General features: G+C 36.4%; 5 protein-coding genes across 6 annotated transcripts; all 5 read left to right on the forward strand.

The window, feature by feature from the left end:
* The first annotated feature begins 209 nt into the window (after positions 1 to 209).
* Positions 210 to 1652, forward strand: LOC145733512 (V-type proton ATPase subunit D). The gene is made up of 5 exons (XM_081986373.1): positions 210 to 371; positions 509 to 626; positions 679 to 826; positions 882 to 1097; positions 1150 to 1652. Exons 1-5 carry the CDS (start codon positions 331 to 333, stop codon positions 1371 to 1373), a joined length of 747 nt encoding a protein of 248 aa, XP_081842499.1. The 5' UTR covers positions 210 to 330; the 3' UTR covers positions 1374 to 1652.
* A 142-nt stretch (positions 1653 to 1794) lies between these two features.
* On the forward strand, positions 1795 to 9727 carry LOC145733491 (uncharacterized). The gene is made up of 25 exons (XM_081986342.1): positions 1795 to 2062; positions 3295 to 3663; positions 3718 to 3885; positions 3937 to 4286; positions 4337 to 4565; positions 4614 to 4706; positions 4755 to 4937; positions 4990 to 5125; positions 5173 to 5373; positions 5423 to 5680; positions 5734 to 5984; positions 6080 to 6412; positions 6465 to 6769; positions 6823 to 6946; positions 6999 to 7146; positions 7194 to 7381; positions 7438 to 7629; positions 7679 to 7924; positions 7976 to 8245; positions 8307 to 8519; positions 8572 to 8704; positions 8757 to 9027; positions 9076 to 9178; positions 9232 to 9347; positions 9398 to 9727. Exons 1-25 carry the CDS (start codon positions 2011 to 2013, stop codon positions 9641 to 9643), a joined length of 5178 nt encoding a protein of 1725 aa, XP_081842468.1. The 5' UTR covers positions 1795 to 2010; the 3' UTR covers positions 9644 to 9727.
* A 2768-nt stretch (positions 9728 to 12495) lies between these two features.
* On the forward strand, positions 12496 to 14957 carry LOC145734113 (pancreas transcription factor 1 subunit alpha-like). Its single transcript, XM_081987252.1, has 3 exons — positions 12496 to 12971; positions 13752 to 14059; positions 14562 to 14957. Exons 1-3 carry the CDS (start codon positions 12757 to 12759, stop codon positions 14708 to 14710), a joined length of 672 nt encoding a protein of 223 aa, XP_081843378.1. The 5' UTR covers positions 12496 to 12756; the 3' UTR covers positions 14711 to 14957.
* An 824-nt stretch (positions 14958 to 15781) lies between these two features.
* Positions 15782 to 18081, forward strand: LOC145734104 (trehalase-like). Of its 2 annotated transcripts, none has more exons than XM_081987236.1 (6): positions 15782 to 15940; positions 15987 to 16361; positions 16413 to 16656; positions 16709 to 17079; positions 17129 to 17660; positions 17710 to 18081. In XM_081987236.1, the coding sequence occupies exons 2-6, from the start codon at positions 15999 to 16001 to the stop codon at positions 18018 to 18020; spliced, it is 1821 nt and encodes a 606-aa protein (XP_081843362.1). In that variant the 5' UTR covers positions 15782 to 15940; positions 15987 to 15998; the 3' UTR covers positions 18021 to 18081. The 2 variants fall into 2 exon arrangements, with proteins under 2 accessions (XP_081843362.1, XP_081843363.1); XM_081987237.1 differs by having other exon boundaries at positions 15806 to 15940; positions 15996 to 16361.
* Positions 18082 to 18314: 233 nt separating this feature from the next.
* Got2 (glutamate oxaloacetate transaminase 2) lies at positions 18315 to 21418 on the forward strand. The gene is made up of 7 exons (XM_081987242.1): positions 18315 to 18386; positions 18600 to 18674; positions 18740 to 19247; positions 19301 to 19483; positions 20524 to 20762; positions 20819 to 20969; positions 21024 to 21418. The coding sequence occupies exons 2-7, from the start codon at positions 18604 to 18606 to the stop codon at positions 21144 to 21146; spliced, it is 1275 nt and encodes a 424-aa protein (XP_081843368.1). The 5' UTR covers positions 18315 to 18386; positions 18600 to 18603; the 3' UTR covers positions 21147 to 21418.
* Positions 21419 to 21472: the final 54 nt, after the last annotated feature.

A 21472-nucleotide genomic window follows, 5' to 3' on the forward strand; every position in this document is an offset into this window, starting at 1 on the left:
TTTTCTTTGTTTTTATTAACTAGTCAGATTGATTACATATGCATTACAATAGAGGAAGTTTTGTATAAATCAAGGTACAAAACACTCAAATGCGATTATTTAACAATTAAAATTATGTGATTTTCAATAAGAATTATATCGATATCGATTTGCACTATATATCGATAATGTAATCTCATTTCATGCCAAGTACGGTCAGCTGATCGTAAGTCATCACAAATGTCAGTCAAGTTCAGGTGACTGGGTCCCGTGAGTTTTGTTTAAGGACCCCGAAATTTGCACAGATTTTTCGTGTTTTTTGCCAAAACTTGCGAGTGATTTTGCTTAAAAATGTCTGCGAGCGACAGATTACCTATTTTTCCATCTAGAGGGTAAGTGGCTTTAAAAATTTTGCCCTGGGATTTGCTGGGAAACAAATTATTAAAATGGTAATGGGAGGGTGGACTAAACTGTTTTTTAAACACCCTCAGCACTTATATACATGGTTGTAATAATGTATTTGTTGTAGTGCTCAGATGTTGATGAAGATGAGGCTAAAGGGTGCCCAAACTGGCCACAGCTTATTAAAAAAGAAGGCTGACGCCCTTCAAATGCGTTTTCGTATGATTTTAAGCAAAATCATTGAGGTAAGCAGCCCCAATTTCCTACACACTCAACCTAAAACCTGCTAAATTACAGACCAAAACTCTGATGGGTGAAGTAATGAAGGAAGCGGCATTTTCTCTGGCAGAGGCCAAATTTGCTACAGGAGACTTCAATCAGGTGGTTTTGCAGAATGTCACTAAAGCTCAAATTAAAATCCGCACTAAAAAGGACAATGTTGCTGGTAAAATCTCAGACTTTATTGAATTGCACTAGTGAACTAAATATTTGGCTTGTAGGTGTCACCTTACCAGTGTTTGAATCATACCAAGATGGTACAGACACTTATGAGTTAGCTGGTTTGGCTCGTGGTGGTCAACAACTAACCAAATTGAAGAAAAACTATCAAAATGCTGTTAAATTGTTGGTGGAGTTGGCATCATTGCAAACTTCATTTGTCACTTTGGATGAAGTTATTAAGATTACCAACAGAAGGGTGAATGCTATTGAACATGGTAAGTTGTCTAAACAATGTTAACTGTGTGTTATAAATCTTAACTTTTGCAGTGATTATTCCTAAAATTGAAAACACTCTTGCTTACATCATTTCTGAATTGGATGAGGTGGAAAGAGAAGAATTTTACCGTCTAAAGAAGATTCAGGACAAAAAGAAGATCATCAAAGCAAAGGCAGAAAAGGATAAGGCGGCCAAACGGGCGGCCGGTATTGAAGCTGAGGCCCGCGATGCGGCCAACATTTTTGATGATAGAGATGAGGACCTTTTGTTTTAATTTGTATCTAAATTTCATTTATGTCTGTCTTGTGCTTTCTAATCTGCTCACTTTATTGTTGCGGGGGTTGAAAAGTTCAATACCATCAGTGATTGGTATCAACTTTTTGAGTAAATCATTCCAAATACATCATTAAAACAAATCTAAAATATGTGTTTGTGGTTTTGTAAATATTAAGAAATTTAAAAATCCAGTTTATAGTGAAGTGTACACTCAAATTTCATTGTTGTTTTGTATTCATCATATTAAAAATTATTACAATTACAGTATTCATTGTAATTGTGTTTGTTTTAATTTTACAAGTAATCATCAACACCCTGTATATTACTAAGCGTTCTGGTGATGTTTTATAGGCTCAAATATAGAGGAATGTGAGCTTGGGAAAGATAGCGTGGGCGATTTTCTTTGGGACGCACTGCACGTTCTAAAACATGTTTGATGTCTCTGTTTTGTTGATTAAAACCGACGCGACGTCCCACCGCACGTTCTTGGGATATTATAAAATCAAAAATGTTTGATCTTTCGCGCTCTTGTCCGTTAAGATCGCTGGCTAGTGCAGTGCATTTGAACAGGTGCATATACGCGTGTATTACATCAGTCGGGAGCATATAATTTTAGAAATTCATAGAATTTGAAAATGCAGTATGTGACCGAAACGGCCTGGATTTTCTTATGGATATTTACCACCTGTAAGTATAGTTTTTGTTAAAATTCGTTGAGATTCCCTGAATATCCTCATATAAAGCTTCTTTGTATCTGTCAATAAATATTGTGTTTTTTACTAAATAAGTAGTAAGTAAAAAAAAAACCTAAGTTGTGCTAACATTTGAGCTTTAGAAGAAAATCCTAAATTCCTTTTGACTTTCTGGAAGTTTTAATTAAAAAAGCATTATAAATCACTGAAACAAAATCGTATTAATCTTCTCACTAAACGTAATTTTTCCATCCCATTTTTCAGGCTTAACCTGCCATTTTTAGTACCCAATAAATATCGGTAACATATAATGTTTTTGTGTAATAATAAATTAGATTTCTTAGACAAGTGTCTCTCCAATATAAAATTCCGTAAAACTTCTCTTACAAGAATAACCCCACAAATAAGATGCCAGTAAAGCAATAATTATTTCTGCTTGCATTCCTATAAGGCTGGAAAAAAAATAGTAATCACTCATAATAGTAATCATTAGATTGTTTATTCATACAGCCGATGACCTACACTTTATTTTTGTAGCACATTGTGGGCAACATTTGATGATTGTTAATTTCAAAACCAAATGGATTCCCACATACAACTCTATTGATTTTGCAGATAGTGATGATGCTATAGTGTTTGATTTAAATTACACACGGAACATCTCAAATTTAAGTGTCCTAATTTTAGATTTTAAAGATTTTAAACAGCCGTTTTATTTATGAGGAAGTGAAGAAGTCATCAATTGTGGAATTTATAGCGTTGTGTCGTCTAATCTGGATTAACAAGCGATAGTCAAACACGACTTCAACATGGTTTCATTTAATTACCATTTGTTAATTTGTTGGAAAACTAATAGGCAGACAGTTGCCAGGAAGTCTACACATATTTGAGTATTTGTTAGGAAAATGTTTTGGTGTGGAAAAACAATTGGTCTTAATTAGAATACATAACTAAGTAGTTAATAGGTTGACCAACTCGAAAAAACACATTATCCTGTCATTTTGGTAATATTTGCTCAATACAAACTATTGTCACACTGTTCAGTGTGGGAGTATTTGGGCATATAAAAAGCCGCTACAACAATATTAAATGCTATAAATTGTTTTTGATTCATAGTACTAAATAACCCACGCAATTGACATAACATTATGTTTCCCGATAAAAAAGAATGATGTAAGAACAATACAGTTATGGTTTGGTTTGTAATATTTTTTTGACTATTTACAGATATTGCTCTAACTGAATCTTATACTGCCAAGTTGGTGAACAAGTGGGATTCATCATGTCACCGCTCACCCCCTCCTGATATACCAAACGGGAAATTAATCAGAGTGAAACAAACCAAATCCTACTTAAAAGCCGAATACAAATGTCTCAAAGGCTACAAGCAGACAAAAGGAACCAAACTTTTTTGCAGTAAAGCGCGTTGGTTGGGAGAAATAATTTGTCAAAAAACTGGTAGGACCACTAAACCAACCCAAAATGCTTGTGAAGCAAAAAACTTAAACTGTGATCACTTTTGTGATTCCACTAATGGTGAAGCACAATGTCAGTGTTATAAAGGCTTCAAACTGTATGACAACCAAAAATGTTTAGGTACAACCCAAAGAGTTGAGATGAAAACCATCACTTAATTCCTCTGTTTTATAGACATAAATGAGTGCGAGGACCCTCAAATTCAAAAATTGTGCCATGATAACAAATGCGTGAACCTAATCGGTTCGTTTTACTGCAAATCCTCTAATGGATACCAGTCTGATCAACCTGTAGCAGAAGACCAAGAGCAAGAGTATGAATATGAAGATGAAGACTATGAAGGTAAACTTGCTTGAACCAATATCTCACCCCTTCTATACAATACAATTCTAGGAGAAGAGTACGAAGAAGAAGAGAATTACGACGAGAAAGAAAATTCCGAATCACCAAAAGACAAAGTGTCCAGTACTACTGAAGTGATAACACTCTCAACACCAGAAGAAACTAACGACATTGATGAATATGATGAAGAATATGAGGAGTATGAAGATGAACTCACAACCACTCCACCTGTAACTAGTACAGTCAAACCGGAAACTACAACTCTTAGTGAAACCACCACACCCAAACAAGAATCAGAGAAAGAAACTAGTGGTAAAGATGACGAAGAGGAGGAATACGAAGAAGAGTATGATGACTATGAAGATGAGGAAGATGAAAATGCTAAACAAACCATTACTAAAGTATGTAAAAAATTTATTTATAATTTAGAGTAGTAACAAAATTTTTTAAGAACGTGTCAACAAGCACCACAGAGAACATCATTGTTGAGGATGTTTCTGAATCTATAAAAGTTTTACCCAGCGATTTGGAAGATGTTACCACTACAGAAGTGAATGCTGAAACAACCACAGAATACACAACCAATAAGATTGAAGCAAGCGAAAAGATTGATGAAACATTTAAAGAAAATCCAACTTTAAAACCTATCCTAAATGAAAACACTTCAGAAAGTATTAATGGTAAGTCTGCATGCAGCTAATATCATATTTTTAATGCATTTATCGTAGAATATAATGAAGAATACGAAGAAGAGTATAAGGAAGGGGAAGAGCCCATGCAGTGTGGTAAAGGTTATAGGCTGGTTGAAGAGGAATGCGTTGGTATGTACTACCGTCATTTAAACCACAATATTAGGGTTACATTTGCAGATATCAACGAATGTGAAACTGGAGAAAATACGTGTTCTCACACCTGTGAAAACTCACCAGGAGGCTACGAGTGTCAATGTCCAACAGGTTTCCAGATATCCCCTCTAAACTCAACACAGTGCCAAGACATTGATGAGTGTCTCTTGGATAATCCTTGTTCCCATATTTGTTTAAATACACCAGGTATTTTGGATTATTCTAGTCAAAGGTGTTTTTGAGTAGTTTTTGTTTTTAGGTGGTTTTGAGTGTAAGTGCCCTCTAGACTCAATATTGCACAACGCCACTCATTGTGAACATCTATCCTGCTCTCATACTAGCACTAGAATTGACGGAGTGTTTCAGTGCACTTGTCCTTCAGGTTTTGTGCTTGGGTAAGCCTTTTTAATTTGTAAAGGCAGATTTAAGTGGAAATTTTTAGGTCTGACGGACAAAATTGTGAGGACATCAACGAATGCCTGATCGAGTATAGTTGTTCGCATGATTGTGAAAATGTTGTGGGGTCATTTAAATGCTCTTGTCCTTCTGGATTACAACTGGAAAAGGATGGACGACATTGCGTGGTAATTGAGGAATGCCGCTCTTGTCCTCAGAGTTGCCAGGAATTTGATGGAGGTTTCAAGTAAGTGATGAGTGACTCGTTAAAGCTGTTGCTACTAGAACTTTTATAGGTGTATTTGCGAAGAAGGTTTTCAATACGACTCAACATTAAAACAGTGCGTTGACATAAATGAGTGTGACGAAACCTTGAATTTAAGCCAATGTGACCAAGTTTGCATCAATTATGATGGAGGCTACGAATGTGGATGCAGACCTGGGTATTTCCTCTCCGATGATGACGTTACTTGTCTGGATATCGATGAGTGTTCCACAAGAAACGGAAATTGTAGCCAAATTTGCAATAACCTTGAAGGTGCCTACACTTGTGGGTAAGTAGTTACAATCCTCATGGTTGCTGCTGTTTAACTAATTCAATTTGAAGCTGCAACAAAAATTATCACTTACAACCCGATAACTTTACTTGTGAAATTGATAATCCTTGCCTGGAAAATAATGGAGGTTGTTCACATGACTGCGAAAATGTAGATGGTGTGGCCACTTGTAAATGTCCAGAAGGTCAGGTGTTAGAACGTAATGTTTGTTTTAAAGTAGATCCTTGTATTGATAACAACGGAGGTTGTTCCCATATTTGTGTTAATGGAAACGGGAAAGCTTCATGCAGATGTCCCGAAGGTTAGCATTTTCAAATTGTTGGTAGTTTGTGATAGGTCAAAAAAAAGCAGCAAGCTGCTAGCACGCCAATGCTACATTTAGTATTTTTGATGCAGGTTTCATATTAGAAAACTCAACTTACTGTTCTGAAATCAACGGATGTCTAAACAACAACGGAAACTGTTCACACTATTGCGAGTTTATGGAACACCAAGTGTTGTGCAGTTGTCCAGACAGGCACACTTTAGTCAACCAGACCCAGTGTGTTGAAGATGATTTGTGTCAAAATCAAAACGGCGGTTGTTCACATATTTGCGAGTTTAAAGACCACAAAATATTGTGTTCTTGTCCCGACACTCACCATTTGCATAATGACACCCATTGTATTTTGCAAAATCCTTGTTTAACTGACAACGGAGGATGTTCACACCAATGTGTATTTGAAAATGGTTACAGCTCAGGATGATTAAATAGTATTAGAAATAAAATAATAGTTTTCAGGCACAATGAGTTGCGGTTGTCCGAAAAATTACAAACTGGAAGGCAAGGAGTGTTACAGGATCGATCCTTGTCTGATTAGCAATGGTGGATGTTCCCACAACTGTTTTTCAGACGATTCTGGAAATGTAAAGTGCAGTTGTCCGGAAAATTACACTTTAAGTAATGACACTAGTTGCATTTTGGAAGATTTGTGCCAGAAAAATAATGGAGGATGCAGTCAGAAATGCGATTTTTCTACTCAGAGCGTTGTTTGTTCTTGTTCTGATAATTTTGTGCTTGAAGGTGATGGGAAAACGTGCAGAAAGGTAGTCTGAATATTTTCACAACTAATTTCCATAACAATGAAATATTTTTACAGAAGGATCCCTGTCAAATTGAGAACGGTGGATGCACTCACTATTGTGAAAACCTTCTAGGAATCCCTAAATGTTCATGCCCTCCTAAGTACGTTCTGGAACCGAATGGTAGAACCTGTATTTTAGGTAAAGTATCTGTGCTATAGCAGACTTGTTTTGCAAACTGGTTTGGTTGTAGAAGACCCATGTTCGGAAACTAACGGAGGTTGTTCCCATTTCTGTAAATACGACAATAACACAATCCAGTGTTCCTGCCCTGACCATTATAATTTAGTGGATAACAAGGAATGCGTTCGGGTTAATCCCTGTTTAATTAATAATGGAGGGTAAGTTTCTACTTGTAGCTATTCAGTGACTGTAATAAATTGTATAGCTGTTCCCATGACTGTGACTTTGATGGTGACTCAGTAACCTGCCTATGTCCCGAAGGATACAGCTTAGACAATAAAGAATGCAAAATAATCAATCCTTGCCAGGAAAAAAATGGTGGTTGTTCTCACACTTGTACTGCCATGAAAAGTCATGTGGTGTGCAGTTGCCCCCCTGATTACGAGCTTATTGGTAACTACACGCCACTGAGAAACCCAAAATGTACTTATTTATTAAACTTTTACTAGGAAAAACGTGCTTTAAAATCAATCCCTGTCTCATTGAAAACGGGGGATGTTCTCATGGTTGTCAGAACAATCATGGTGAAGTTCAGTGTCTTTGTCCTCCTGGATATAAACTGTTCGGTAAACAGTGTCTGGATGAGGATCCTTGCCAAAAGCGTAATGGTGGATGTTCTCATTTCTGCAGCAATGTTGATGGTAATATTGACAAACAAACTAAAGTAGACAAGAAAATAATGTTTTCTAGGCAAAAAGGTGTGCAGTTGCCCTTCGGGTTACATCTTACGCCCTAATCAACGTATATGCAAGGAAATTAACGAGTGCAAACTTAACCGGGGTGGTTGTTCCCACGGATGCAAAAACACCCCCGGCTCTTACGAATGCACGTGTCCACGAGGCTTCCAATTGGAAAAAAACAACAAAACTTGCCTAGATATCAACGAATGCGCAATTGATAATGGAGGATGCGAAATTTATTGCAAAAACTATAAAGGTGCCACCATTAACCCAACAAAATCAATTATTCACATCCACCATGTTTTAGGAAGTTTCAGGTGCCACTGTCCACCAGGTTCAGTGTTGCAGAAAGACCGGAAAAGTTGCGCTACAGGCGAAATTCGACAGTGTCGGGTACCGGAACCACCAGAAAACGGTGAAATCAGATGCGTTGGCTATCATATCGAGTACGGTTTGGTGGTACCGAGTGGTACTAAGTGCAATGTGTGGTGTAATGAAGGATTCAAACTCAAAGGAAGACCGCAAAGACATTGCAACGATACAGGAAATTGGGATAATTCGGATGCGGAATGTGTTGGTTAGTTTTTTTGATCCTAACTACACTGTATTTAGCATTTAGGGTGTCTGTGCACTTTCAGCTGCAACCTGCCCAAAATTGCCTTCGTTCGAGTCAGGTTGGTTCCTGCCTGGAACTTGCAATACCGGAAAAAGATATCCAGGAGAGTCCTGTTCGGTTTACTGTCGCTTGGGTTATCGAAAATCGGAAGAATTCCCGATTGTCTCCTGTAGGGACGATTTAACTTGGTCGGTGCATATAACTCCTGATATTTTGCAACAGTTTTGCGTTAGAGGTTTGTGTTGATACACCTTTAAGACAACAAAAAAAAAACACTAAACTTCCAGATATAATCCAAGAAGTCCAAGACTTATACATCAAATGTCCTAACCAAGGACGTCTCAATTTCGTCCTACCTCCAGGACAAGAAAGAATGCAAATCCAAATCCCTCAACCAGAAACTAACGTGAACTTCCACAAGTTGTACACACAACAAAATTAAGTTACCAGAAATTAATAGCAAATTTTACAGGTACATTACCACGGAACCATCATGGGGCAAAAGTTTAGAAACCACTTTACCAAAAGGAGTTACCCAAGTTCAGTTTACTGCGGTGCACTTAAACCGTACTGCCAGTTGTAAAGTAGAAATTACGGTTGAGGATAGGGAACCTCCTAGAATAACGGGTTGCCCTCAAGGTATTGAAAAAACTTTAGCACCAGGCCGATCTAGTGACAGAGTATTCTGGAAGGAACCAGTTTTTAAGGACAATGTTAAACTGGTTGATGTGTACAAATCGAGGGTGAGTTCTGGTCACTTTATTGCTACTAGAATAAAGTAATTTTTTTAGGAACCTGGTACCGAATTTGTGCCTGGTTTACATCATATCTCCTACGTGGCCACCGATTCGTCTGGAAATCGTGCCAGCTGTCAATTTACCGTAGATGTTAAAGGTTTGACTGATTGTGTGGAAGCTTTCATTTTTTTAAGTGGCTTTAAATTGCAGAAAGCCCAATTGTACGAAACGAAGTGTTGCCAATCCACAATAATCCAAATAGAAGAGTTCAAAATGGAGTGTATTATAAGGCTGTTCTTGTTTGTCCTAGTGGAGCGCAATACGAGGTAAAAATTGAAAACCTTAATTAACGCAACAAAATATACTTTTTTAACAGGATTTATCAATTCGAGAACCAGAAGCTGGTTGCATTTGGAAGCACGTGATCGTTCCACGTGTTCCTCCACCAGTTAGGACAACCATTCCCTCTTTTATTGAAAACCGAATTGTTCCTCACCAAACTCCCTATTATCATCGTACAAACGAAATACCCCATCTAACACCTAAAGTACATTCGGAAAGTAGATTACCCAGCTACGTACGTAACCGCAAAAGAAACTACTTTAGATGGAACAGACGGTAAATCCAAAAACTCTAATATAGTTTTAATCAGATATTAACGTGTGTTCTTTGATTTGTATACTCTTTAATAAATTTGTAAGTACAACAGTTTATTAAATATATAACCTAAACCTGTGCAAGCAGCCCCGATCATCCCCTTTTATACGAAACCCACTTCTAAAACATCCCCCTGAGAGAACGTTTCAGAGAAACATATGTATCAACTAAACACCCTTCGGCAACGATATAGTGCATCATCTATATGGGGGCTGAAAGTGCGAGTGCATTAAAAGCCCATTATTGATTCAATAGACTGCTAATTTACTGCACTGTACGGGGGCGATTATGTGTGATAATAGGATTTTATTAAGATGTAATGTTGTATTTTATGTACCCACAGTTTTCCAGTTAGTTGTATTTGTGGTATATGATGAAGTAACTGTTACTTATATAGTAGTTGTAGTCGTAGTTGAACTTTATCATCAATTTTGTGATTTTTTTTATTATTGAGAGAGTATTAAAAACATCCCTAAATTGATTTTTAAAATTGTACTTCTAGTAGGGCTGGGGCGCTTAAAGCTCGATTAAATTACTCGTCAAACACCAAAAGCGTGAAGAGAGGATTATATGACAAATTGCAAGTGCGTCCCCGTTGAGTGTTTTTTTTTTGTTTTGTTTGACGATTGAAGGGGGAGGAGAGCGTCACAATTGCGGTCGTCACTGTTGAGCTAATAATTTTTTTGAATAGAAACGCACCGGGATTGAAAAAAGTGGCGCATCTGCCTTGTAATGTTGGCGTAATGGGACGTTTCTACGATGTTTTATTTTTTAAAAATTAGGTTTTTTGTTAATGGGAAACAAAAATAATTTAAAACCAAGTATACATGCTAACCCCATTGTATACTATTACTTATTTATTAGTAAATCTTTTTAAACCTCTTACACGCAAAAAGCTAATTAATCAAAAAGGATGCCTTCTTCCCTAAACGAACCGGAAACATTCATCTCGACCTTTAATAGAATCGCCCGCGTTCCACATAAAGTGTGTGTTATTAACAATACAATTAAAAACGCATATTAGAGATCTGTCGTAATTTATCGCATGTCATATATCACCCCCTCGTATCCTGGGGCTGCGCATATGTCATAAATAAAGGAAGTGCTCCCACCTTTGTAAATTTTTAATGACAACGGATTGGGGAAACCCACAAATTATACCAACTTTGACATGAAACGTCACCTATACAATCAGTACTGTATTTAAGAATTTTATAATGAAAAGATCACATTTGTATCATATCCAATGTTGCCCAGGTATCTACCGTTCTTCTGTTTTTTGTATATAATCTACCGTTTTTAATTACGTCATTGGCCATTATGTTGATTGTGAAACTTTTTTTATATTCTTTTTCAGTTTATTGAATAGTAAATTTAGTGAAAATTCTAAAAATGCGTTATTTTCTTTAATATATTCTCTAAAACCACGTGATGTCTGTCACTAATGTCAAAATTTGACTAGAATTTGCAAGAATTACTTTTTAACAGAGTTTTTGAAACAAGACGATTTTCTGAGATATATGACAGTTATTTTGAGAATTGTCACCTCATAGTCTAGCTAAATAGTCTTCTGAAATCACGTGACAACTGCCACTAACGTCAAAACTGTCAAGCTGTGCTCAAAAGTTGTAAAAATCAGGACCTAGAAACGTTTACTTGCAGTATTTGATATAAAACGTGTTTCTGAGAATTAAGACAGTTATTTTGACAGCTATCACGTGACCGTCTAGCTAAATAGTCTTCTACAATAACGTGACAACTGTCACTAACGTCAAAACTGTCAAACCGTGCTCTAATTGCAAAAATCAGTACTTAGAAACATTTTCTTGCAGTATTTGATATAAAACGTGGTTCTGAGATTTATGACAGTTATTTCGAGAATTGTCACTTCATAGTCTAGCTAAATAGCCTTCTGAAATCACGTGACAACTGCCACTAACGTCAAAACTGTCAAACTGTGCTCAAAAGTTGTAAAAATCAGGACCTAGAAACGTTTACTTGCAGTATTTGATATAAAACGTGTTTTTGAGATTTATGATTTTTGACAATGGTCACGTGACTGGCCTAGCCAAATTATCCTACCACGTGATATCTATCACTAATGTCAAAACTTAAAATAATGGAAAAACAAAAAACCTCTGTTTTTGAAGTAGGGTTTTTATAGTAAGAATCAATGATTGGTTGATTATTCTACCGCCATTAAATATTTTGACTTGGCAACACCGACCATATCTGCCTTATTTCTTACCACAACTAAATAAAACATATACAAACATGATTTTTTTCGTAGAAACTATCAAAATACGACCCTGATCAGTCCGAGGTGCATTCGGACTTTTTGGTTCAGTAGTTTCGCCCCAGTTTAACCCCCGTGGCATTAAAACGCACGTGTTCATATCTCACCACCCAATCGCAAATACTTTATTTTGGTTTGATTTAAAAATCTATCTTCAATTTAAAGCTGATTACTGCCGGGTATTAGGTTTAATGCAAAAACATACACGAAGGGGAACTATAGCGCTGTTTATGTATTATTTACATATTATGCGCTATTGTTAGAACGGTTTAAGATAAGACGTATATCACAAGATCAATCACGATTGGATAATCTATAGTTTACTCATCATGATTCTTGTTTTGAACGTCTATAAATCTAGATTATATTACTGAGCAGCCAAATTATTGCCAAGAACAACAAAAACAATCAGCCAGACTACTTTAATCTAGAAACAATGATAGCTAGTTAAACAACAATAACAACTAACTAAAACATAGATAAAGGCAGAGATATTGATCTGAAATCCAATCGATAGAGTACCTACGCAAATAGGCGGAGCAAAATCCACCCCTAACGTTTGTTCGAACAAATCCGAAGGACGAAACAAACTCCGGGGTGTTGGGCCTTACGGCACAGATTCTCCGGTATCTTTTAGTGTTTTTAGTACTTTCAAATAGTCTGCACGTGTCACTTTGTGTTCGGACACGTGTCGCTCGTTACGAAACAAACAGAAGGTCGTGTGCGCCCCTAAAGTGGTTTTTATATGATTATCCAATAAAACCCTTTTTCATGGTTTCAAGATGTTTAACATGGACCATTTGGATTTGGACGCCGTTAATCGGCAGTTCTTTTTCGATTCCGCTCCATATTTAACTAGTAACGGGAATAGTAATAGTTCGACCGGTTCGTCAACTGGTAGTGATTTGTTTTTGTATGATGAAAATAGTAGTGATTCGGTTTTGTCCAATTATTCCGACAATAGTGACCAAGAGAATAACGAATCAGATTCCAAAGAGTAAGTATACCAAGTTTTTGTTACAGGAATTTCTGTTATTATTAACTCTTATTGTAGTAACTCCTTTCTTTATTAATTTTTTATGATTTATGTTTTCTGTTTCTTTTAAAGTTGCCTCTTTTTTAATTAATTTGTGACCGGACATTTTTAAACTTTAAAGTTTTGTGTTACAAGTCGTTTTCAATGTAAAATGGTTCATTTATTTTTTAAAAATGTTACACTTAGGAAACCAGTGGTATGAAGAGAGAACAATTAGAAATTAATGAGCTAGATAAAGATAGAAACTTCGTGGCATGTGTCAATGTATCGAAATGAATGTGACGTATTTGGACAATCAGTCTTTGTAATGAAGCAGTCATGTGACCAACTGGTACAAACCAATGCTGACGTCAAAGATGGAAAGAAAACTTCATAAGTGACAGTTGATCACATGACCATTTTATCACTTTTCTTTTCATCCTTGTGCATAATTTGCTAATTAATCAATTAGGTTCCTTGTCTATACAGTTGTAACGGGTGTTCAATAATTGTTATTGTCAGGTCGCCTATGGATGGCAATTGTCACAAAAAGCGTATGTCTTAGATAACGTTGCAAACAATTATTATATGACAGCTGTCATTTCAAACCATATACGAACTTTTCAACGGCCCTACGATCATGCTAGAACGAGAGAACCACAGCCAACTACAACCATAACAATTATTGAACACTCGTTAAATTTAAATTTAAATAGATCTTTTCTGTCATTTTGACGTTAAATGACAGTTCTCGATTTCCAGACGGAGTCATCGACATAGAAAAAAGAATAAATGCCCTCAACAACAGATTCAGCAACGACAAGCCGCAAATTTGAGGGAAAGAAAGAGGATGCAGTCCATAAATGACGCTTTTGAGGGTTTGAGAGCGCACATCCCTACTTTACCTTACGAGAAACGTTTATCGAAAGTGGATACCTTGAAATTAGCTATAGGTTACATAAATTTCCTTGGCGAGTTGGTGAAAACGGACCGAAATGCCAATTCCGAGTACTTTAACGGACATAGGAGAACGTCACAAAAGGATGAAGTGAAAAAGATCATTATTAGAGGTTTGTGTGATGTTTTTCTCTGTTGTCATATTGAGCAAATGTGACGTCACAACGACGTAATTTGACAGTTGGCTAAATTATATGTCTGTCAAAATACGTCATTGTGATGTCACATTTGCTTTGCTCACTCTATTTCAATTGTTACTCCGACACGAGCAAAAAAAAAACAAACTTTCATATCATTCACGGCTATAATTACGAGCAAATTACTGTGGATGGTCTACAATGCTGTGGTGATGATTGATTCGTTTAGGGCCAAGGGCCAAATTTACCCCATTTGTCTATGACGATATTGAAAATGCAGAAGGTCCGTGCAAATGGAATTTGTAACGCAAAGCAGCTGCTTCCGGTGATGTACCCGAGTTACACTTGATGTGGCAAAATAAACAATACCCACATTAGAGCTTTAGAGGGGCCAACCTTTGTTGTATGTCATAAAAACCTTATAATAAGCGAATTAAGATGATCAAAAATGATAAGTTTTGGTCACTCTGGTTTTCAGGTGTTGGAGGTTTATATACTGCACATTCTCTATCCTGGTCCAGGGACAAGGAACCAAACCCTAATGGAGTTATGCACGCTAAAGTTTGGGTGCCCGAGGATCCTCGAACCAATAAGGACGGTTCCAGTTCTTCGTTTTTGTCGGATTAAACTTTAATTCTTCGCTACTGTACAGTTTTGTCAGCCACTGATAACAGCAACTGGATTATCGGTAAATGATGATAAATTTATGAGCAGCTTTTGAGAGTACCAAACGCTTTAATACTCATTTTTTAAACAATCTAGTCATAAAAACTGCACCAAATAATCCTAGTCGTTTTTATTCCCTAAGTTTGTTACTAATTTTTGTAAATTTGTGTATGTATATGTAAATATAAATAGTTTTAATACTTTCAAATTGGTTTTATTTTCCCTGGGAAATGCACGTTCTGTCCGCCATTGTTTAGGGGGGAAAGCCGTGGGAAAGTTCCAAATGTGACCAATGGGAAACTTCGTGTCTGTATCGATTTGGCTGGGACCGACTGAATAAGGAAAATCGGCAATTTGTTCGTGAGAATTTTCCAGGTGTTTCAACCTACTATATTGTACAACTGCAAAAAATACAAAACCTTCTAATGCTAAGTCTACATGTGCTATATTTGCGTAAACCACAGCACAGTTGGTAGTTTGTGAGTAAAAAAATCAGCTTTTAGCTTTTTGACCAATCACAAAATTAACCTGATTTTTATGTTCTAAAATCATAGTTTATCTCGTGTTACCAGAATGAGTTAAAATGCAATAAACACTAATGACAAACTTCGTCTTTTGAATTAGGAAAAACTAACCTGACATTGTCAAGTTGTCTGACAACAATTAAATAATTAATAGGTTGAATTGTAAATGTTTTTGTTGATGATAATGTTTTACTGCACTTTGCTCAAAAATCTTTGTTATTCATGTAATTTTTTGTAATTTACTAAATCCAAACTGCAGATTTTTTAGGTAAGTGGATGTTTTCCATTATTCCGTCACTTAAATAGATTACAATGCAAAATATAGTTCAGTTTGTGTGTTTAAATGTTTTTTATGCAGGAAATTCGCGTAATAACAATTGTGCAATTGACCTCATATTGTACGTGAACACAAATAAGTATAATAATTTAAAAAAAAACCGGAAAGTTTTAATAACACCTTAATAGATTTATTACGCAGAAATTGACAGACAATAAACTATAATCCACAGATTATAAAGCAATTCTACTATTATTGCATCTAAACGAAAAAAACAAAATTAAGTTTTATCTGATCTAGTTCATACTATACTAAAACTGAACTAAGCCAGTGTAAAAATGACAATCTATCGAACAAGTCTGTGACTCCCTATTTTTTATCATATTCAAGGTGGTTATAAATATTTTTAATAAGTTTTACTGCACTTAAAAAATAGCTATTGCAGAAAATGCACTTCAAGATAGAACAGTTATGGCTGCTGATTGTTTTGAAGTTTTCCTACTTTGAAGCAAACGCACTCCCTAAAAAAGATGTCAAACACCAAACGATGGTTGGTCGTTTATCCCAAAGGACCATAACTGAAGTACACTCCTGTCCAAACATGGTTTATTGCCAAGGAGACCTCCTTGATAGAGTACAAAGGAACAAACTGTACAACGACTCCAAAACGTTCGTAGATATGACTCAAATCAATGACGAAAACACCACTCTGGCTAATTTTGAAGCTCTGATGGCCTCAACTGGAAATAATCCAACTAAAGAGCAAGTCCAGGCATTTGTTAATGAAAATTTTGTGTTTCTTTTGGAATCAGTAAGTGATGAGTGTTTCTATAAAATTGAAATTGATTTATTGGTTCAAAAGGAGAGTTGGACGCCAACCGACTACAACCCAAGTCCAGCCTTCCTAGATAAAATTGCCAATTCAACTATCAGAGGATTTGCTAAAGAGTTGGTGTCACTTTGGGATTTACTGGGAAGAAAAATAAACGACACGGTTAGAGACAATGCGGATAGGCATTCTATTATACCTGTCCCGGAACCCTTTATTGTTCCAGGAGGCAGATTCAGAGAAATATATTATTGGGATTCTTATTGGATTATTAAAGGTGCTTAAAATTAGCAATTCCTGAATAGCTAGAATATTCTATTATTTTTCAGGTTTACTAATTAGTGAAATGACCACTACAGTGAAAGGTATGCTCACCAACTTTGTTTACCTGATCAGCAAATATGGACTAATCCCGAACGGATCCAGGGTCTACTACATAAATCGTTCGCAGCCCCCACTTTTTGCCATGATGGTAGGCCTTTACATAGACTATACTGACGATTTAGAGTGGTTGCGAAACAACATTGTTTACATCGAAACCGAATTAAATTTTTGGCTGACTAATCGAACATTGACAATTTCTTTATCTGGCAACGATTACCAACTGGCGCATTTCGGTACTGAAAGTAATACGCCCAGGCCTGAATCTTACTCAGAGGATTTGGAGACTTGTTCTTATTGCTCGGATGACACCGAACAGGTATATTTCAGTTTAGTTAGATTATTTAATCTATGATTGAGTAATATAGTTAGCTTGCTACAACGCCCTTAAAACTGCGGCAGAAACTGGATGGGATTTTTCCACCCGTTGGATATTTGACGAAAACGGTGCCACCAGCACTAACCTGTCATACATAGACAGTCAAAGGGTCATCCCAGTGGACCTGAACGCTTTCCTATGCAAATCGTTCCGTTTGCTGTCGCAATTTTATGGCAAATTAGGAAACACAGCCAAAGAGACCCAATGGGCAGACCAGGCTAATATATGGCAAACGAACATTGAATTGTTTCTGTACGATGAAAGTGATGGTATCTGGTATGACTACGACTACGACTTGTTGCAACAGCGCAAGTACTTTTATGCCAGTAATTTTGCCCCGTTATGGACCGATTGCTACGATACAACCAATAAAGTCCAACAAGGGCAAAAAGCTGTAGACTATTTTCGTAGTCAAGGACTGGACACTTTTCAAGGTGGCATACCGACTTCATTACAAGAGAGTGGAGAACAGTGGGACTTACCAAACGCTTGGCCTCCTTTGCAAGAACTAGTAATTTTAGGTAAGCAATACTATGGTGGTTTACACCCTCTACTAAAATCTTGTTATAGGATTATACAACACGGAAAACGCTGAAGCTCAAGAATTAGCCACAAATCTGGCAAATTTGTGGATTAACGCCAATTTGTTGGGCTACCAGCAAAGTGGGGCAATGTACGAAAAGTACGATGCCAACACACCCGGTCAATATGGGGGTGGGGGGGAATATGAAGTCCAACTAGGGTTCGGTTGGAGCAATGGGGTTGCGCTGTCTCTGATCGATCAGTTTAGTTCTGGTATTGTGTTTAAAGCGTCATTAGATAAATGTGCCTATATTATTGTTTTTAGTTTATTGAGTTATTTAGTGAATAAAATTCAGTAGCCATAAGAAAACTTGTGAGTAACATTTAAGTATAACAATGATAATAAATATTTTTACATTGTGTGATAAAGTATTATTTTAAAACTTACTTAAAATCATTAAATTTAACTGAAAGCAAAATTAAAACACTTTAGTGACGACATTTTGCATTTCAAACTAACCACTAAACACCAAACTAGTTGTGAATGTTTTTTTAAGGGGGCGCTGCACTGCTTGCTATAATCCATACAAAATTTGTGAGTTAATTTGACAGACTATGGTTAAATTTGACAGTTGACATAAAACAAGAAAACCTAACCTAGGTCAACAAAATATTAAAAACCGGATTGCCGTCATCAAAAAAAATCGTCATTGCAATCATTAGCGGTAGGTATCACAAGTTTCTGATAAGTGAAATATTCGTAAACTAAACCGAAATTCTTAAAATAAATTTGTTTTTAACGTTCGGTTTCGGCTTACGTTTTCGGGTTGTTTTCGCTTTCAGTAGTAGCGTACGTGCAGCGAAAACGCCCAGCTGCTCATTCCTTTCCAGTCTGTTTAATCAGTCTTTTTATACTAATTAATTTTTTTTTGCTGCAGTGAAATGTCTTTAAACAAATCCGCCGTTTTCCTACAAAATAAGCATGGAGTGGTTTGTCTGGCCCAAAGAGCTAGGTAAGGGTTGATATTCACTTTTGACCTGAATGACCTTTATAAATGTCCTGCACTGTTTGCTTTAGTTCCTGGTGGTCGGGCGTCCAAATGGGCCCCCCCGACGTCATTCTTGGAGTGACTGAAGCTTACAAACGCGACACCAACCCCAAAAAAATCAATCTTGGAGTTGGAGCCTACAGAGATGATGATGGAAAACCATATGTACTTCCTTGTGTCCGTAAGGCTGAGGAACAGCTAAGAGCCAAAAACCTGGACAAGGAATACGCTCCTATTGGTGGTACTGCAGAATTTTGCAAAAGAAGCATAGAATTGGCATTGGGGGAAGAATCTGAGGTAGTACAAAATGGTCTCAATGCAACTATTCAGGGTATTTCTGGTACTGGGTCTTTGAGAGTGGGTGCAGCTTTGTTTAGCAACTTTTTCCCTGGCAACAAAGTAGTGTACTTGCCCACACCATCATGGGGCAACCACACTCCTATTTTTAAACATGCTGGTTTAGATGTGAAATCTTACAGGTATTATGACCCTAAAACTTGTGGGTTGGATTTTGCTGGTGCTTTGGATGATATCTCAGTGAGTATTAGGTTATAAGTGGTAGAAAGACAGGTGTTTGACTGTTGTTATAGAAAATTCCAGAAAAATCTGTGATTTTACTGCATGCCTGTGCTCATAATCCTACTGGGGTGGACCCCAGCAAAGAGCAATGGGCGGAGCTTTCAAACTTGATCAAAAAAAGGAATTTATTCCCTTTCTTTGACATGGCATATCAAGGTTTTGCTACTGGAAGTGTGGACAATGATGCTTTTGCTGTAAGTGATTTATTTTTTTTTTCAAATTAACTATAGCACTGTTACTATGTGACACACACACACACAAAAGATTAAAATTGTATAATAGGATCAAGTTAGCAGATAAAGTTATTTTCAGATTATGTAAAACTTGTTTGAAGGATTAGTTTTAATAATTAACAGTTACAATTGAATTGATGATAAACATTTATTTTGTATAAATCTGCGTTTTGAGATAAAATTGTTTTCTAACTTAACAACTCCATGAAATTTTCATGAATTTTCTGAAACTTCAGTTGTTTTGATTTTAAAATCAGACACATAAATTTATATTTCTATAGTGATTGCAAAAAAATGCGTTTTCTAATTGACGTAAAATCGGGTTATCGAAAGTTCACAATAAAATTTGATTAAAACGTGGTAGATAATATTTTAGATGTGTTAGCAGGATTTACGTTATTTCTCCAACACTTGAAATGACGACAGTAGCTTTAAAAACATGTTTTTACTATATTTTTATCTATAACCCTGATTATTATAACTTTAGTTGCACCTCATAACACAGGAGATTCTATTGCCAACCAAACTTACTGAACAATAACATTACATAGATGGGGAAATTTAAATTACGCGCCTTAAAAAAACATTGAATTGTTAAGCCCCTACCTGAAAAACTACGCAAATAAACATGTCTCCATTATTACCCAAAGTTTATTCACAAATGCCGAGTAAAACACATCAGATCTCAAAACCCTCAACTTAGGGTCTTCTAAACACGCTTAAAGCTTCCCTCGCTCCCAATACCCCAAAAGTTTAATTAAAACAGTAAAAACCACTCAGACTTTTCTGTAAATGCAATTCAAAATGTAAACTAACACGGTTCTGATTGATGTCACATTTGAGAGTAAAATCATATTCTTCAATTTTGGTTCGTTTTTTATAACATTGACAACGCCGCCCATTTTCACCTTGATGACGTGCAACTAAAGTTATAATAATCAGGGTATATGACTTAATTTGGTGTCATCATGGCCCTTTAAAAATAATCGGATTTTTTCTAGGTGCGTCTTTTTGTTAAAGAAGGTCATCGTATTTCTCTGTGTCAGAGCTACGCCAAAAATATGGGACTTTACGGTGAAAGAGCGGGCGCTTTCAGTATTATCGGCGAATCAAAGGACGAAGCCGATCGCGTCATGTCACAAATCAAAATTTTAATCCGAGCTTTGTATTCGAACCCACCTATTAACGGTGCCAGAATAGTCACTGAAATTTTGGGAGACCCAAAACTGCGTGCTGATTGGTAGTACTAACTCAGATTTGGGTTTCCTGCAACTGTTATTTAACCAGAACTGATAGGTTGCAGGAAGTTAAAGGAATGGCCGACAGAATTATTTCCGTGAGAACGACATTGCGCGACAATCTGAAAAAAGAGGGATCGACGAGAAATTGGGAACACATCACCAATCAAATTGGGATGTTCTGTTTCACTGGCATGACCGCGCCTCAGGTAAATTAAGCCACTTTTAATATCAACCTTAGTCTAACAGTTTCGGTATTCCAGGTTGAGAAACTTACCAAGGATTTCAGTATTTATTTGACTAAGGATGGTCGTATTTCGATGGCTGGTGTGACCAGCAAAAACGTCGACTACCTCGCTCATGCCGTCCATGAAGTCACTAAATAGATACTTTTTTGATTAGAATGAAAAATGCATTAAGTCCAATTTCAGATAATTTAAATTTACATTTTCTTTTGCAATTATTGAAACTTTTACAAGCATTTATTTTATTTTGGTAAGCTTTATAAGTTGTTGATTTATTTTTTTTTATTTACCTATGTAAAAAAACCTCCACGTTGTTAGGCAACTTTAAAATCTCTTAACGTATTATCTGTTATTATGTTTTAAGTCCAATTGCATTGTTAACAGTTATGGAAATGAAGAAATGTTCACTTTAATTGTTTTTTGTATTGTAAGAATAATTTTCCCTGCCTTGTTCTAAGTTTCGGATG

The sequence above is a fragment of the Ips typographus genome, linkage group LG9, assembly GCF_016097725.1.
Source record: "Ips typographus isolate SLU linkage group LG9, UJ_Ityp_2.0, whole genome shotgun sequence".
Lineage (NCBI taxonomy): Eukaryota > Metazoa > Arthropoda > Insecta > Coleoptera > Curculionidae > Ips > Ips typographus.